This window comes from Macrotis lagotis, chromosome 7, assembly GCF_037893015.1.
Source record: "Macrotis lagotis isolate mMagLag1 chromosome 7, bilby.v1.9.chrom.fasta, whole genome shotgun sequence".
Taxonomy (NCBI): Eukaryota; Metazoa; Chordata; class Mammalia; order Peramelemorphia; family Peramelidae; genus Macrotis; species Macrotis lagotis.
Window position 1 is genome coordinate 8,171,014 of NC_133664.1, and position 19,955 is coordinate 8,190,968.

A 19,955-nucleotide genomic window follows, 5' to 3' on the forward strand; every position below is an offset into this window, starting at 1 on the left:
TCTTTTTCTTCTTTGTTCTCCTTATGTTTCCCACTCTCCTTAATCCCCAGAAGAAGAAGGGACAAGAAGCCCTACTCTAATCTGAATGGCCAGAGCAAAGGCATCAGAGACACTGAATCAAATGAAAAGAAGATGGGATTTTTAGTCAACAACCAATCTACAGACACTCCCCCTAATCTTTGGATTTTAACTATTAAGGCCTCCTGAGTTATTACTTTCTCAGTTGCCATGAGGAAGACCTGAAAATTAGGCACAGGTGCTCTGTCACCCTTAGACTTCCTGTCTCCTCTCATGGAGTCTACTGATCTCTGACAGTCCAAAGTCACTCACCAGGCCTACAAAGGGTGAAAGAATTTTAGAAATTAGTCTAACACCCTCCTTTTTTTATTCTCTTTCTTCTCCAAACTATTCTCAGCCCAGTTAAAACTTTCATTCCCTCTGTGGAAGGAATTGATATGATTACCTGATTAAAATCAAGCACCATGAGGAGCCATTTGCATTTTTTAAAAAGCTCTGGGGAAGCTTTGCTTCTGAATTTATTTACATCTAAGATGAATCTCCAGAAAATGAGCTATTTCTCAGCAAAACTTATTGCTTTTCCAGTCGAATCTATCAGTCCATTCAAGGAATCACTCAGTTCCCAGGAATAAAACTAGTTCATTTTAGGGAGACATGAGAGAGCCTAGTGACAAACTACAAATGGTAAAAAACAGGAACCATTCATAGTAAAAGGTCCTGTGAATGATATCATGGTGTTCTGGATAGATAGACAGAGGTGGCTTCATATTGAAAGATTGGACCTCAACCATTTGAAAAAAACTTCAAAGACACAAGTAAGCAAAAATCTCTAAATTCAATGTGCAAGGGGGTATATCCAAGAAGAGCCAATAACAAGAGATTATATAGGATCCTGTGACTGGCTGACATGTCTCTCTTAAGAAAAGGAGTCCTCTGATTGGATAGCACTAGCTATAAAAGCTGACCCATCAGGAACTAACACCAAAAGGCACTGATGGGACTAGTCAACCTCTTTGTGGGGGGGGGGGGGTAACATTTTAATTAAATTCTTTTAAACAAAGAGAAACCTATTTTCTTTTCCTCCCAAATCCTCTCACTGAAAAAAAGAAAAAGAAATTCCATGTAAGTATTGAGTCAAGCAAAACAAATTCCCTTGTTGATTAGGTTTAATTATATATATGTGTGCATGAATGCATGCAAATATATATACACATATGTAATTATATATGTATAAATATACAGGTATGTGTGTGTAGCATGTGGAAGCTGCAATCCAGAACCTCTGTGGAGTGGATAGCATTTTCATCCTTCGTGTTCTGGAAACACAGATGGCCAAAGCACTAATTGCAGTCCTTACACAAGGATGATTATCTCACAGCATTACTGTTGTAGAAATTGTTTTCCTATTCTTGTTCATTTTATTCTTCATCAATTTTTAAAAGTCTTCAAAACTATTGATTTTTATAATATTAATGCCGTTGTACAAGTAGTGCTACACACTGCTTTATACCTAGCTCAGTGACCTTTTGTGTATACTTCCAAACTGCTTTCCATAAGGTTTATATTCATTCACAGGTTCACTGATCAAATGTGACTATTTCCCATATATATATATATATATATATATATATATATATATATATATATATATATATAATAAAACTCTTCATCTTTTTTTCCATCACTTCCAATCTATCAGGTATACTGTGAAATTCTAGAATAACTTTACATTTATCAAATTATTGGTGATTTGGAGCATTTTTTTCATATAGCCATGGAAATGTCTTTCCTCAATAACTGCCTATTCATATGCTTAGACCCTTTTTCAACTAAGAATGATTTTTATTCCTTTAAATGTGAATCAGTTTCTTTTATATCACAAAAATAAAGACTTTTATCAGAGAAAATTAATGAAAAAAAATTTCGCCAATGGAGTGTTTAGTGTTTCTCTTTTAATTTTAGATTCATTGGATTTGTTTTTGCAAAAGCTTTTTAATTTTATATAATCAAATTCATCTATTTTGCCTCCTGCGAGTCTCTCTAACCTTGTATAATCATGAATTTTTTTCCTCCCATGGAGAGACCTGATGGATTTTGCATATTTACAAAACAATTTAATCTAGTAGCCTTGTGTTGGATGAACACAAAAAAAAATCCTAGTAAATGCAATAAAGGCTAGAAAAACTAACAGAGTTATAGAGGAAATTAGATTTGGCCAAACATCTCATGACTTGTACCAAGATAAACTCCAAATGTATAGGTGACCTAGATGTATCTTTTATACATCTTGTTTGTGTGTCATCTCCTTTACTGAATTCCTGTAGAGCAAGGACTGTCTTTTATTTTTTTTAAGGACTGTCTTTTAAAGAACTCCCCAGAACCCAAGATATTACCCCATACATACTAGGTGCTTAAAAAAGGCAAGTTGACTGCCTGATATAATAGGTCACATCATAAAAAAAATTAGAGAACCATTTTCTTTTTCAATCATATAGCTCCCTGAAAACATTTCAGACTCCTGTTGTTTTTTGGAAGCCCTCATTGGTTAAATGCCCCGGTTTGCTCACATATAGATGTTTTTCCCTTGCCCTCTGTTAGATATTCATTGGTATTAAAAAAGGATAGGACTGTGGTAGCTACATGGCCCAATGGCAGTACCAGCCCTGGTGCTAGGAGGTCCTAAGTTCAAATCCAACCTCAGACACTTACTATCTACATGACTCTGAGCAAGTCACTTAGCCTCAACTACATTAAAGAAAATAAAAAAAATAGATAGCCTTTGCTCAAGGAGAAACTTGAGGTCATTAAAGGAGATCTGCAACTTTCTAAAGACAAACCAGTCTGCTCTCCTTCTGCTGTTTAATTCTGGGCACAGATCAGTATCTAGTCATGCTCACTAACACACGCACATATATATATATATATATATATATATATATATATATATATATATATATATATATATATATATAAACACATACACATAAACACATGTATATCATGATAGAGTCACTTTGTACTTCCTGTAGGGATGTCCATTTGAGTGGTGATAGATCTCTCTTCCAGAAGGCTCTACAATATATTGGAAGGATGAAGATGAAAATGACTTAGTCACTGTCCTCAAGGAGCATCTACTCTACTATCAAAGATGCTACAAAGCAAAGAAGGTCTAGATTCAAAGAAAATGGTCCCAAAGAAACTTACAGGAGAAAAAAAATCACTTTCAAATGAAAGTAGGGATTGGAGAGGAGACATTCAGGGATGCTGCATAAGAGAGTTGACACTTGAGAAGGAAAGGGCCCTGAAATTCAGCAAGGAGGATTAAGGACATTCTAGGCATGGATAGCTGAAGGAACAGAATTAGGAGATTGATCAACAAAATGAGAGCTGACCCAAAGAGAACTTTCAGATTGGCAAAATATCTTCATAGTTCTGAGTCATGTGACCACAATTTTGAGAAATCACATGCTCTGTAGTTTAGACTTGGATCCTGCATCTCATAATAAATGTGACCTGGAGGCCCTAGAATTATCTACTATCTTTTAATGATTAACATCTTTAATCATAAAATAAAATTTTAGAACTTATATATATAAAATTTTGTGTATAACTATCACTGCATAATTTAAAAATGCATATAATACATACACATGCAATTATTAACCTGTGATCTCTTAAAATACATTCTCTGATTCTTTGCAGGGATAAAATTATATTACATTAAAGAAAAGAAAATTTTCTTTAAGGCCTATAAAGTATGAGGATTGCCTCTACAACAGGAAGTAACACTGAGAGTCAAGGACTGCTGCCTCATTCTAATACACTAGGCTTTGGGGGTAATGGAAAACCACTTGCTAGTATCATAACAAAAGAAGTAGGAAGAGTACATTTCTCTCTACCTTCCTCTGGAGTGTGATTCCTCCAGGATACCACATTTTTAGGCAAGGTATTCATAAGAGAAGGTGCAAGATGGTGAAGAGACTTGATTGAGACCATGACATCTGAATCAGCTGATGGAGCAGAGGCTGTCTATCCTAGAGAAGAAAAACCTAAGGGAGGACCCGATATCAATTTCCCAGTACTTGAAGGGCCGTTCTTTGAATAAAGAATTAGAAACTATTACATGATTCAGATGTGGGGGGAGGAGGGGGTTAATAGAAGGACAAACTTGCTAATTAATCAAACAATTATTGATCAGCTCCATGTGCCTGACATCCAGAGATCGATCCAACAGCGAAAAGGGCTTTTTGGGGGAGGGAACAAGGAACAAAGGATCCCAAGCAGAGGTGGAATGGTCATTACTGAGCAGGTTATGGAAAGGGTACTTTGTTCTTTGCCAGGTAGGTATCAGACCACTGCTAACAGATTTTCCAATATTGAGACACCATGATACATTGAGATAATATATGAAAGTTATTAATTTTAATAGGAGTCTTTTCAATTCTATACCTCTAAACACATTTATCAACAAAAGAAAGAGCCAATCAATAAGTGAGCATACAACTAAAAAAATTTAAATCAATATTTCAAAAAATTAAAACTGAGAAAAGATTCTGAAAACCAAAGAAGTGACTTAAAAAAAGGAAATAAAATTAATAGGGGCAGCTAAGTGGTTCAGTGAATAAAGCACCGGCCCTGGAGTCAAGAGGTCCTGAGTTCAAATTTGTCTCAGACACTAATTATCTAGCTGTGTGACCTCGGGCAAGTCACTTAACCCCATTGCCTTGCCCCCCCAAAAAAACCCTAAAAAAACCCAAAATAAAATAAAATCAATGAATTAATAAAATAGAAGCTGATTTTTTTCTTTGTTTTTTTTTTTCTTTGAAAGAACACTGGTCCTGATATCTAAGAACCTGGATAAATGTGACCTCTTATCCTATGTATGACTCATCTCTTGGAACTCAATTTCCTCATCCTGTCAAATGAGGTGACCATGTTGGATCATCTCTGAGATCTTTTCCAGCACTTAAACTTTTATCATAGCCACAAATTTTACTGTTTTATGTTCTAAACTCTGTGTGTAAAAAGTCACTAATAAGATCCAAATTCTATGTTTATATCTGCAAGTTCTAACAACATCTCAGCAACTCAATATTTCTTGAGTATAGTCAGCAATGGAGACAGTGTCTACCAAGTATGATTTTCTCAATTGACCTTTGAATTACCTACAATATTGGTTTCAATAGATCATGTTATTTTAAGATCTACAATGATGCAACATTAACAAAAAAAAAGTTTATGTTGAAGATAAGGACCTCTGGGTCAAGGATCCAGTTGGAGGAGGCAAAAGTCAAACGTGTTATCCAGGCCACTCTCCTCTTACTACTTTTTTTTTTGTAAAAAAAAAAAATCAATTCATTGTTCAACATCAGATACAGATACCTAGGTACTGCCAGCCGGCCTGACCATATAAATTGCAAATTGTAGAATGAATCAGAGGCATTTTTCATCTAGTTAAGTTTGTCCTACAAAGTTTTCTTAGACTGATTGAATGATCAATGAGAGATCTCACTGAAGAAGCTCTTGAATGTGCCAAAAATGAATGCAGTACAATAGCAATCACAAAGAGGAAGATCTGGAAGACCCATCCCAGCTGTGGGGAGCCCCCTTTTCATTTTCAAATCAGGTCAAAATCAATGGCTAATACCTTTGGTAAGTACATTTCTGAGATACATTCTGATTTGTAGTTATTAAGATGGTCACTGAACTTTCATAGGCAAAGGACATGCTATTCAGAGAAAGGCACTAAGGCAGCATTTTGCCTGCCCAAGTCAAACGCACTTTTCATCATAATATTTGCTATGTCATGTTTTAAAATTCTTTCATTATTAAAAACTAAGTTTTCAATGCTTTCTGAACTTCTATATTTGATCTTCTGTGACTAAGCAAAAGATATTATACACTGCATTTCTACAAGTAATTTCACCTTTCTACAGCTATGTAGATACGTAGATACATGTAAAACAATTAACATATTTAATATTTATTCCATCAGTTTTATTTATTTCACCAAGTAGTTCAATACATGTATATTTACATAGCCTAATATGTATATTATAAAATATGCACAAAATCAAGTTACCAAAAAACAATCCATAAAGATGTCAAGAAGAATTATAACCCAGAATTCAAATCTGCTGAATTTATATAAGATTTTCCTCATTAAGGAAGAGAATAGTTGCTCAACCCTGTTGAGCACAAAGAGCAAAACTGTAAAAAGCAGGAGAGAGGAAGGACCAAACCAGCAGAGGAAGAGAAGCCCAATCTACTTCTTTCTTTAGGAAAAAGAGAAAAGGCATAGGGGAGCAGGATAAATGATGAGGAGTTGGTGTCTCAAATCCCTAATTTCCAGCTTCCCTCCCTAGAAAGTTCAGAAAAATTCCCTTGAAATAAGAAATTATCTCTATCTCTTTCAGAGAGGTAGCCACTATTTGGCATATTCTAATCTGTATATCTTGTCTGATCCCTGTTTCTTATCTTCTTTTTGGCTACAATTTGCTATTCTCAGTAACACAGTGTGAAGATTGACAGATCTTCAGATAGAAAATTGAAACATTCCCTCCCTTTTACGGTGACCAGAGAAATGGCTCAATGATAAGAATGAACTAATTTCTCTTAGATTTGCCTAATTGGGGTGGGGGGGGCAGAGAGATATACACTCAAGTTCAGTACTCATCTGCCAAGGAAAGCAGTGCAGCCAACCTTGGCCTCCAATCTCCTGCCTTCTCCAAGCAGGAATCACAGCCTCTTTGAAGAGAGGCTGATAAGATTTCAGATTTCAATGTATGGCTCCCTACGAGTCTCACTTAGCCAAACCCATGTGAACATACACATAATCTCTGTGGCAATATATACAACCTACAAGATAGTTTATACTTTTTAAGTGTTATAAACAATATAAAATCTTTTGTTTCTCAGTGAAATCATTATTGATGACACTTTTACATAGAGCAATGTGACTGCAAGGGCTTCGTTGTTTGGAAAATTACAATATGAATGTGATAGAGCAATTATTTATTCCAACACTTGGTTTAATTGCTGTGAGAACAAATTGTTGCTTCTCACAAAGTGAAAACTGTTTCATTGGTTGCACTGTGTACACTGAGGTCCTCATTAGTTAATCCCATCCACCAATTAGGCAAAGTTTATGCTTGACAGTGACTAGCCAACAAGTGATATCACTTGTTCTTTCAAACTAATTGGAAGGTGATGAATTTTTATATTTTCAACTAAAGAATTCAAAATCAAGGGAAACCAGAACATTTTTAAAGTTTAGAAAATTAGTTTTTCAAGTTTAAATGGATATGCCTTTAGTGACTTACTTAATTTTCAACATCATAAGCTCAGTTTTTAAATGTCTTACTAATGATGATGACTTCAATATGATCATTAGCTAATAGCTCAACACACAATATATATGAAGGCCTAGATTTAATATTGACAGTATCATCCTATATTTCTTTTAGTCCTTTGTAGCTAAAATTCTACAGTTGGTGTTTCAGCATGTTCTCTCCCTTCGTACTGTTCTTAATCTCTTATAATCAGTTTCTAACTTTATATCCCCCCCAAGACTCCTCTCTCCTAAGTTACTAATGATCTCTTAATTGCCACATCCAGTGGCCTTTTCTCAATCCTCCTTCTCCTTGAACTCTCTGAAACCTTTGGCACTGACGGTCACTCTTTCTTCTTGGATACTCTTTTCTCTGAAGGATTTTGGGTCATCCCTCTTTTCTGGTTCTCCTCCCACCTCTCTGATCACTCCTTTGTCTACATTGCTGGATCCTTCTCCAGATCACATCATCAAACTCTAGGTGTCCTTTTAGACTGTCCTGGATCTTCTTTTCTCCCTCTAGATCACATCATGGCCATCTCATTGATTCCCAAAAATTTAATGGGCATCTCACTTCTGTCTGTCCTGCCTCAGTCTCTCTCCTGATCTCCAATCCCACCTCTCCAACAGCCTCTCAGACATCTCAAACTGGAGTCTAATATACAACTTAAAGTCATTATGAATGATTTTCATTCTTCTTAAATCCTGTCCTTCTTTTGACCTTCCCTATTACTCTAAAAGTCAACAACCATCTTCTACTCCCACATGCTCACAACCTAATTCATTTTAGACTCCTCACTATCTCTCACACTCCACCCCACTCATATCCAAGCTGCTGCCAAGGCCTATCATCTCACCTCTGCCATATCCCTCAAGTCCACTCCCTCTCCTCTCTTTTGACAATGCCCCCATCGTAGGGCAGGTTCTTATCACCTCCACCTCTATTATTGTAAACTCCATTACTGTAATGGCTGCTGATGTGTCTGGTGCCTCAAGTTTCTCCTCTATTCAGTTACTAAAGGGATTTTCCTAAAATGTAGGTCTGATCATATAACATCCCCCCGCCCCAGACACACACACTCAGTAAACTCCCAAAATATTCTCTCTGATTTTCAAAGCCTTCTTGGACCTGCCCCCTCCTACATTTCTAGTTGTCTTATTCCTTAGTTCCCACCATGTTCTCTTTAATCCAATGACACTGGCCTCCTTATTGTTCTAACAGCCAGATCCTACATCTCTCAGTTCAGGGCATTGTCTCTAGCTGTCCCCCATGTCTCCCGTCTCTATTCTGACTCCTAAGTCCCCTGGCTTCCTATAAGTCCCAAATAAAATCTGCTTTATAAGAAGCCTTCTCCATGCCCTTAATTCCAAAATCTTTCCTCTGTTAATTGTTTCTTATAGCCCAAATTTGTACTGATATATATTTGCATGTTATCCCCCCCCCCATTAGACTGGGAGCATCTTGAGGGCAGGGACAGCAGCCTTTTGCCTCTTTTTGTATACCCAGTGCTTGGAATAGCGTAGATGCTTAATATTTAATGGCTGACATAAATCCGCATCTCAAATGATATTTTGGTGGTTATATTCTTATCAAACTTTACTCACATTGATCATCACCATTTTTTTCTTCATAATGTTTCTGATTATTAGCTTGTACTAGGAGTAGAAGAAGCTTTGAATGTGCCGTATTTTCATTTTTTTTTTATTATTAACACTGTATTGAGTCCATCATTTCTCTGCTGGAATCTTTTAAAGCCATGTGTTCATTTTTGAAAGTTTACTTTAGTTAAAAACCAGGTACATAATCTATAAATTGACTTAATTGAGAATTTACAATTTTCTATTCTCAATTACTTTGTAACTAACACTGTGGAGACTGACAAATCTTCAGATAGAAAACTGAAACATTCCCTCCCCTTTACGGTGACAAGATAAGTGGCTCGACGATAAGAATGAACCAATTTCTCCTAGATTTGTGTGAGCACACCACTCTCAATTCTTCCATGTTGTACAATTCTTATTCTTCCCTCAGGGCACCTCATATGGACAGAGCGAAAATACTGGTATCAAACAATTTATTAAATATTAATAGAGCACATTTATTTTTAAAATGAAAAAATAGCCCATAATGACATTCTTATATTTTCTTCCTCTATCCCCAGTGTATCACCTTGTAGCCCTGTGGAAGGCACTAACAAAAAACATCATGAAATACTTTAAATTAACCATTTAAACAAGTATTATTATCATTACTATTGTTTTGATATTATTGTTGTTGTTTTACGAGGGAGACATTAAAACTGTCACCTAGGTTAGGAAGACTTGGATTCAAGTCCTCCCAAGAAATATACTAGGTTTGACCCTAAGCAATTTCTTAACCTCTCATTGGCCCAGGTAAATCCAATCTGCTCCTAAGCTGCAGAGAAAGTACTACTCTCCATAGGCAGAAGAAGCTGACGCACCTGAGACTTCCCTACATTAACAGAATTAGAGGTCACTCCAAAACAAGTCATTAAAGCAGATGGCATCTTTACAAAATACATACAATATAGCAATGGAGGCTCACAGTTCTGTAAAGCAGATACCCATAAGCGAAAACCACATCACTTTATAGATGAAAAAACAGAAACTTAGGGAATCACTCACCAACTTGGAAGGATTATAAGCAAGATTGGAACCCACCTCCTTTGGAACTGACTCCACCTTACTTGTCAACAGTTAGTAATAGTTTCAATGAATTAGAAAAGACATTACTTTAGAACCCATAAACCTCCTGTGCAGATAATCTGTTCCATTTGGGTTGCAAAGCTTTGATTTTGCTGCCCCAAAGCACTAACAGCCTCATTGCATTAATATCAAGGTTTTGGTCTTTGCTTTTGTTGTTACTTAAAATAACTTGATTACAATGGCAGATCAGAAAATCAATTATGTCTACAACTGAATTCCAAATTTCATTCAAGGAAAGGAATGAGTAAAACTCCTAATCCATGGCTATCATAATTGTCTTCCAGCAGAAAAATATTTCATGTGACAACAGGAATCTTCTGAAAAATAAGGCGGAAGCACAGAGCTCAAGGGCCCTCTATGGGTCTCAGAATGACCATTCACATTGGGGCCAGGAGCAATCCCTTGATCAGGGCTCCCCTGGGCTTTCCATTACCCATAAAAGAAATCATAGCTAGCATATGTAGTTCTTAGTTGACGTGCTCATAAAAGACATACAAACAGTCAGTTCTTTTCACTCCACACCCTAGGTAAGAATTATTTTATCAAACTGTATCTTTCAACTAAAAAGGAATTCTTCTATGATCTCAGATGCAAAGAATTCACAATTGTTAAATGGTTATTTATACTGTTAATTTCATCAGGAAATGCCGGGGGCCTACCCCATCCCTTAAAAACAAGTTAAAAAAAAAAAGATGATATAGGAGGAAGAACGACCTTCCTGCCACTGATTGGGGGGGGGGGGGGGTTATACTTTGTTCCTTTTTTATTAATGTTCCCAAATTATGTACTATCTGGAAAATTCCTAAAGAGAGAATCTGATCTAAATCACCCAAAATGGATCAGACGAGCTTAAATTTATGTATAAATATGCATATGAACATATGTGTAAATATTTATGTATATTATGTATGTATGTATGTAGGTATGTATGTAGGTATGTATACTGAGAGAGAATAATGCAGAGAAAGAAAAAAGACAGAATAATAGATTTCCTCCCCAAGGAAAGTTGAAGTCAGAAGCATGTGGCCTCCACCAACAGAAACAGAACCAGGATTTATATTCTACCCTATGGGCACTTAGGATGGCCATCATCCTTAATTCTTCTTGAAATATTTACCAACTAACGAAGAGAACCATTGGACAAATATTTCTCAGGTGACTAATCTGAACGGGCACTGTGCTAGGTCCTTGAGATACAAAGGAAGAGAAGGAAACAAAAAAATCTAGGATTTAAGACTAAAAAGAAATGCCAAGAAAAAAGGCATTTTGGTTTCATTAGATTTTTGTAAGACTTTATAGATGAGTTTTATAGCCTTGGACAGACAGAAATTGATTGGAAGCACTGAGGAGGACTGATTGCCATCAGGGAAAAGACAGCAAGTGGCAGTCTGTGAAAAAAGTGAGGGAGGTCCAGCTCTTCTGAAACAGACTTGAACTCTATCCATCTTTCTATAGCTTCCATGTCCCAGGACAGAACATGGGCACTCTGAAGTTCTCTCTTGAGGAGAGTCTGCAGACAGAGAGTTACTGAATTCAATTATAACCCTCAAGGACTCATGGTATTCTTAGTGTCATACACCCTCCACTCCCCTCATAATGTCAGGATATAGGGAAGATGGGCCCCTGGTACACCATAGAGATGATATAATGTGGACAAGACTCAACTCACATAGGATGGGTGACCATGGAGAGGCTACAACCTGCAGCACTGCAGGGAACGTGAAGGAAATCACAAATCCGTGGCAGCATTAAAAGGGTTAAGCTCCCTTTCATCAGTAGATCCATCCATCCACAAGCATCTATTTTTTTTTGTATTTTTTTTTTAGGTTTTTGCAAGGCAAATGGGGTTAAGTGGCTTGCCCAAGGACACACAGCTAGGTAATTATTAAGTGTATGCGATCAGATTTGAACCCAGGTACTCCTGACTCCAAGGCTGGTGCTTTATCCACCTAGCCACCTAGCCACCCCCACAAGCATCTATTAAGCACCTACCAAATTGACCAAAACAAAACCATCCCTAACCTCAGGGAGCTTACATTTCATCAATGAAGCAGCTACTACTTGCCAAGTGCTAGGCTGGGGCTGGGGATTCAGAAACAAAAGAGAAGCTTACAATGCTCTATGGTAAAATATTACACTCTATTAAATGGTAATCCTGAGATGCTATAATGGAGAGGTTCTCCTCTTGGGCCCAAACTGCTGACAAGGTGCCCCCAGTAGGGCTTGGTCATAAAAACACATCACTGGCCTTGTCCTTAAGGCTAGTCAGAAGTATCCAGGGTCATCTCTATGCTGACTGTCTGTCTAGTGAGGGCCCCTGGACTGGACACAGGACATGGATATAATCTCTGTATTCCTCCTCCTGCCTCCATCTGTTTCCTCTGAAGTTAATGTCTCAAGTAACAAAGCTTGGTAGCTCTTCATCAAGGACCACCCTGGGGGGACTTTCTTCAGCCTGGTAACAGGAGCATAAAGGCTAGGGAGGCTGCACACTCAAACTGCCTCCCCATCCTGCCTCTTTCTGCATCTTAGATGCTGTGGCATTCACTTGGCCACTCCTTCGGTTCATCCAGACTTTAGAAAGCTTTAAATCACTGGACTGGGGCATGGAGCAGTTATTTATGGCCCTCTCTCTACCATTTCCCCTACCAGACTGTAAGCTGTTTGCAAAAGGGGATGTCTCTGGTTCTATCCATTCATTCTTTCATGGGAGAATGGTGTGTTTAATAAATGGTCTTTGAGAGAGGTTGGGGGAAAAGTCATCATTCTCTAGCTAATGAGCATGACTTGCCTTGGCTATGGCACCTGTCCTGGGAGTCAGTCCATGGATCCTTTCCAGTTTGTGGGGACCTAGCAGGGCTTACCTTTAGCCAGCTTAGACTTCAAGAACCCAGCTTCATCTCCATGCCACAATTAGGTCCTGGAGAAGTATCCCAGTGCCTGGCATATTGCAAAGAGCTGAAGACAAAGTTGGTCGAATTGATTGGTTCAATCTCTCAATAATCATTTAAAAAGTGCTAACTGGGTGCCAGGCATTGTATTAAATTGTGAAGATACAAAGACAAAAATGAAAAACGGTAGACCCTCAAGGAATTTTCACCATATCAAGAGAGACAACATGATGGCACAATGGGTAGTATGATGGACTTGGAGAAACAAAGTCTTGAGTTCTAATCATATCTCACATCCTAACTAGCTGTGTGACCCTGGGTGCACCACCTAAACCAAGCTTAGCCTCAGTCTTCTGATCTATCAAATGGTGATAATAATAGTACCCACTTCCCTGAAGTTACTATAAGGATTAAATGAATTAATATATGCTAAGAGTTTTCCAAATACTGATATTAGCTATTCTCATTATTAATATATAGCCAAGATAAATACAAAGTAATTTGGAAATGAAGGTTCTGGCAGCAAGGGAGAATAGAAAGGCTACCCCATATGGCAAGGGGCAGCTAGTCCAACGTCTATGTACCTCCAATGAGCAACACCTTGGGATCCTAGATGTAAAGCTGTATGATGAATGAAATGCCATCTTGCTAAATCCACCCATTTTCTAGATGAAGAAACTGAGGCTCAGAAAGCAGAAAGTACTGGTCTAAACTCAGGTAATTCATTCATGGCCAAGTCAAACAAACAAACACCAGATTTCTTCCAAGTCATTCATGAACACTGGCTCCAGGGACTGATCTCTCACTTGTTTGGAGTAAGGGTGATCTCCCCAATAATAAGAATGCAGTAAGTGCTTAGCTTGTGCAGACATAATGCTGGGCACAGGGGAGATAAGGTAAACAACAATGAAACAGACCCTAATCTCAAGGAGCTTCTAGTCAATCTGTGTGAAATAACATGATCCCATTCAATATTCAGCTAGGGCAATGATCCTAGGATGCAGATCAGAGCTCATCCACACCTGCCCAACCTCTTGTCCACATCTTCCCATGACTTCACCAAAGGAGATTTGTCCCAACATGATCTAGGCCTTGGTCACTTCCTCCTAACCTCAATAAAGCACCAGTGGATAACTAGATATCCATCTACCTGTCATTCCTCACCATCACTATATAAGGAACTTTTTCTCTTCTTATATCATCAACTTCCTTGGACATAAAATTTCGACCTTTTTGGTCATCATGGGCCCCTTGATCTCTCACTCTGATAAAGTCAATAGACCCCTTCTCAGAATCATCTTTAAAAATGCACAAAATAAAATACAAATGATTGCAAAGAAAAGAAACCAAATAAATTGAAAAAATTCCCATGCCGTTATCCTTACCGAATTCCTCAATCCCTCCAGGTGAAGAACTCCTGTCCTCTTATAAAGCTCTTTCTGTGTGGCTCTCACTGGCCACTTGTGCATCTGCTTCCACTCCCCAGGAAGCTCATGCAAGACCCCTTTAACTCTTTGAAAATATTGCATTCTGCATCTCATAGATATAATGATACCAGTAGAACACAAGTGTTTAAAAGACAGGCTTCATGTCAAGGAAAAGCCTGGGGCCACTGAAGGCTATCTCTCCCCCCTGCTGTTTAGCTATGGGCCAGCCAACTGTCTGGTCTGACCTGTGTGCAATACTAATGAACAAATGCTAGAGGCTCTCCCCTCAGATCCTGGTCACAATCTGAGAAACAGACATAATAGAAGCCAAATACACACCTGATGATTGGGGGGAGGCCTTAGCAGCTGAGTTAATCAGGTGAGACTCAGGGTCCTTTAACTGAACTTAGAAAGCACAGGAAGGCTTGCAGTTCTATCTACTCATCACTACCTGTGTCACCTTGCCACAGACATTTTCCTTCAGCTTATTTCTTTATGTGTAAAACAAGGGAGTCAGGCCAGATGACCTCCCATGTCCCTCAGAGCTCTAAATTCTATGCTGCTATAAAAGCCCCTATTAATAAAACTCCCTTTCATTACATTCTCTTGCCCAACTTTTCATCTAGATTTATGTCCTAATGGAATCCGGCTGTGTAGGCAGCGTGCTAACCCAGGCTGAGTCTATACAGTGCCAAACAGCTGGTCTAGTCAGTCTTGGGGGATGGGGGAGAAATCACTGTGATTGTCTGTCTTAATTAATCAACTGTTTGACTGAATTGACCTTTCTAGTCCAGTCATGTGACAGCCTGATTTGGGCATATTCTAAGACCCAGCAACTGTACAACCTGCCAAAGTTGCCAACAATTAAAATACAAAAAGATAATGGAGCATTAGGGTTAGGGGAAGAAGGGAAGGAGGGAGAGAGCATTTCTTTTTGGTGGGGGTTCTTTTTATTACTAGGATTCAACTGTGTCCACAATCAATGACCTGAAACACTGTGAGCAGACCCCCTCCAAAGGCCTGCCATTTATAAACCCTGGGCTCCAAGGAAACCCAATCTGATTGGCTGAGGAAAAAGGATATGAGAACAGCCTTGTTCACCTACCGAAACAACGACAAGAGGATATAAAAGGCAAGGGGCTGTACTTTCAAGCCCGTCCACCAGCTTCCTGGTCTGGTGCAAATCACAGGTCATCATCTAAGGAAAGAAAAAAAAAAAGCAAAAGTCTTGGATTGAGCAGCTAGGTAGTGAAATGATTAGAGCACCAGCCCTGAAGTCAGGAGGACCTGAGTTCAAATCCAGCCTCAGACACTTAGTAATTGCCTAGCTGTGTGACCTTGGGCAAGTCACTTAAAAAAATCCCCACTGCCTTAAATAAAAATCAGGAAGAGGAAAACAGAACATGCATTTGTCACCTAACCACTTGAGGCATGGATCTCGACACTAAAATATGACTAAAGTCAATTTTCAAAAAAAAATTTCAACCCACTTCAAACCCACTTTCCATTATCTCAAGAGACAAGTCAAACGCCCAAGGCAGGAATGAAAAGATTGTAATGAGAAAATTTATGCTTCAGCTTTTTCTACTCTTCTTTTTCATTATATGTGAGTGCATGTCCATATATAATATATCTGCATATGCTATGTATTATATATGTTCAACATATACCCATATTACATATAGCTATAGATATAGATATATACACACTCAATCTCATAGAAAAATAGAGTGGGATAGAATAATGATAGATGGATAGACAGCCAGATAGACTGGATGGATGGATGGATAGATATAGTTGGATGGATGGATGGATGGATATATAACTTCTATTCTATTTTTCCAGATAAACATGTGTTTCAAATCACTTGCATTTGATACTTACATTTATGCAAACAAAATTATAGCAATCTCCCAGGAAAATCTTCTGAAGGTCTTGGGCATTTGGGCACATGGTTACAGATGAGCCTTGAACCTGTTCAAGAAAAACAGATTTTACAAGTTGCACCAGCAAGCCCAGGAAGAGAGGTCAAGGGTGGAGGTAGTCTCAAGGAGATGCCCAGCTCGTCAGGTCCCTGGCTTTCCGAGATGAGCTACCCACTGAGCAAGGACCATGACTGTGCTACAACCTTCCAGTTGTGCCTTGATATCCCTTGGAAGGCATCCCAGCCCAGGTTTCTGAACCTGGTGGATTCAAGCTGGCCTTGAACATCAGGCTGCCCAAATTCTTCTTCTCCAAAGCACAACTTCAAATTATGTCTCCCCCCAGGAGCAAAAGCAACTATAGAACTCAAGAATTCCATGTGGTATCCATGAAGGGGGGGGGGGGGGGGTTGATAGGGCAAAGGTCAATGGAGAATGTTTGGCTTTGTTCTGGGAACTAGTCTGCTCATTTACTCTAAAGGACTTAGGTTTCATTTAGGATTCTTCATGTGGGTCTAATCCAAGAAAAGAAGCACAAATCTTTCTCACATACAAACAGGATTCCAAGGGCTGTGGAGATGAATTCTTAGCCCAGGATGATTTAGCAACTGGTGAACTGGAGGTGGGAGAGAAGGAGGGATTGTCAGATGATGCAAGCATTTTATTAAACCCTCACTACATAGCAGACACAGGAGATACAACAAAAGGAACAATATCCTATGGCTGCCCTCAGGAAGTTGATGTTCTATTGAAGGACACTGGTCAATTAATTACACCCATACAACAAGAGCCTTGACCTTCATCACTTCTTTTTAGATTTTTGCAAGGCAAACGGGGTTAAGTGGCTTGCCCAAGGCCACACAGCTAGGTAATTATTAAGTGTCTGAGACCGGATTTGAACCCAGGTACTCCTGACTCCAGAGCCGGTGCTTTATCCACTGCACCACCTAGCTGCCTGACCTTCATCACTTCTAAAGGACCTCCCTAGCTGCTGACACTTCCCCACTCAGCACAATCCTTCTGTTAAGTATAAGCTGATAAAGGAGGGAAGCCTAGGGCAGACAGCCAGCTGCCATGCCAGTGTTTTGGGTACAGAGCAAACTTTCTATAGTATTAGGTATTGAAAGAAAAAGGACATTTCTCCAAATCTGTGGAAAAGCTGCTAATTCTGTTATAGGGATAAATGGGGTGGCAAGTCCTCCCTCTAGTTCTGCTTGGGTTTCCAGCACCTCTTTTATGGCCTGACACATAGAAAATGCTGGATAAATGTTTGTTGATTAACTGATGCTGGCAACTCTCAAAACATAAAGGTCTGGAAGATCCAACCAAGTTAGGAAAGATCATAGCACTTGCCTGGTGGTGTGTGGAAAAAGCCTTGGCTTTGGATTCCAAGGACCAAGGTTCAAATTCTGCTTCTGATATTTCAGTTAGTGAGGCTTTGGACAGGGTCCATTCCCTGGGTCTTGGTTTTCTCGTGTATAAAATCAAGAACCAGATCATCTCTGAGAATCTCCCAAGCTCTACCCTCTAACATCCTATGTCCAACTCACTAAGTTCAGGGAGTCTTAGAACTAGATTGGACACAGGGGCCATTTTGGGGGCCATGGCAGGCCTCTAAGACCTGCCCTTTGAGGGTCTGAGGTCTGCTTGCATCAATAAGGGGTGAGTGTTAGGGGAGTCAAGGCACATGAAATTACAGATCCTTGAAATAACCCAATATATAAGCTGATGAGACTCTCAGAGAATTCACTTTTCTGTAGACCTTGAAAGGTCTTGAAAGTTGCAATAAAAGACCAGCCTTTGAAAACTGACACCCTCCCCTTCAACCTTCACCCCATTTTACTCATTCCTTTTAGCAGAGCTCCCAGAGGGTACTCCAGGTGAAACCACTCATGAGGAGGGGGAAGTAGTATAAGAAAAGGGAATTTGGGGGGCTGCCTTTGGCAGAGGTTGTAAGAGATGTTTGAATAGGCGTGCTGAGTTGGTGGAAGCTTATATCCTATCCCCCACTTTTCTCCTCTTGATTTTCCATGGGATCAGCAACTAGGATGGGAAGGTCTGAGGAAACACTCCCCCAAGGTGTGCCCCCAACCCACACACACACCTAGCATTCCTCACAGAACAGCACCTTCCATGGCAGGGCCAACCAGCCCCGCCCTCCCCCTCAAGGGTATGAAGCAATGAAGATAGAGCTTGCCACCCAGAAAGGCTGCCAACTCCTTGCATCCTAGCACACAATGAGCATCAAGTTGCTGAAAGAAAGCCCTGGTCCTAAGTGCTGACTTTCCTGTTGAATTCCTCTAGAGAGAAAGCTCATTTGGTCACTGCAAACTTTCTCCTTAATGCCCTCCATTAGGATTTCATCCCAAACTCTTCTCACCAAGCTCACCAATTCCCTATGGTCAACCCCAATGGCCTTTGCATGGCCCAACTGACATGACTGATGACTCAGGGACCATCCTGGACAATCTCTCCTGGTTTTCCTCCTCTCTCTCTGAGAGCTCCATTCCCATTCCTTTCACTTCTGGTTTTCTCCTCCACTCTCAAGCATATGTTATATCCTCACCTTTTCCTTCTCTCTTGATCCTTCCCCCGGCATCCTCAACCACACTGACCATCTTTTGGTTACCATTTCTGTATGCTGAGCCCAGTCCTACATTCTCATTGCCTGCTGACTCTCTCTATCCAGATAGCTTACCTCAGCAACTCACATTCAACCTTCCTTTTAACTTTCCAGTTTCTATCTATGGCCTACTACCTTGGCTCAAAGCTTCTTGTTGCTTAATCCTTCATCCTCCCTCCACCTTGCCCCACCATCTCCAGTTAGCTGAGATAAAACATAAAGAACCCCACCTCCAAAGTCAATGCAGTCAGGTGCCACCTTGAAGGCTTACAACCTGTATGACCTTCAGTGAGTCATTCACCTCTATCAGCCTCAGCTTCCTCATCTGTAAAAGGAGGGAGCTGCACTTGACAGCCTCTAGCACTGGGATCTTCACAGTATTTCACATCCTGCTAGTCCTTCCACTCATACCAACTCCTAGAAAGCCCCCCCCATATAATTATTCTCTTGTTCTGTGTTCATCACTTGTCTTTTAAGATTTAGTATGATCGTAGTTAAACCCCAATCATTTACCTTATGCTGTCTCCCACCAACCAGAACATGAACTCTCTCTCCACGCTTGAGAAAAAAAGCTTCACAATTTGCTTAAATGAATCAATGTCTTCTTTGACAAGTTAAATAAGCAAAGTGCAAATCAGAAAAATGGCAAGTGTTCCTTGGGTTCTGCTTGAGTGTGGAAATATGAGGAATGGCAATCTGCAATAACCACACCTCCAGGCCCTCAAAACAATCCCCAAGTCAGAACATCTCGTTCTTCCAGAAAACTGGGACACAGAACACTTAAACATATTTTACAATAAACTCCCTAGTTTTGGAGGAACATCAAAGAAAGGCACAAACCAGTTTCACACTTATAACCAATCAGCATGAAAGTGTGAAATCTGCCAATCTACACCTTCCAAATGCTATCTCCAGCATGAGCTATCCTTCTTGTGGTCCAGGTGGTCACCCTTGGAGTCCTCCTCAAATCTTCACTCTCAAGAATCCCATGTGTCTCCTTGTTCACCAAGGTTTCTC

At 39.5% G+C, this 19,955-nt stretch overlaps 1 protein-coding gene across 2 annotated transcripts in view; it reads right to left on the reverse strand.

Moving 5' to 3' along the window:
• Window positions 1–19,955, reverse strand: part of CRPPA (CDP-L-ribitol pyrophosphorylase A) — a 253,954-nt gene that overhangs the window by 117,871 nt on the left and 116,128 nt on the right. The window contains exons 7-8 of one of the 2 annotated variants that reach the window (XM_074195414.1): window positions 16,278–16,367; window positions 15,499–15,591 (exon numbers count right to left, since the gene is read on the reverse strand). In XM_074195414.1, the coding sequence (XP_074051515.1) occupies window positions 15,499–15,591; window positions 16,278–16,367 (183 nt within the window). The remainder of the gene's footprint in view (window positions 1–15,498; window positions 15,592–16,277; window positions 16,368–19,955) is intronic. The other variant, XM_074195413.1, reaches the window with a different exon arrangement.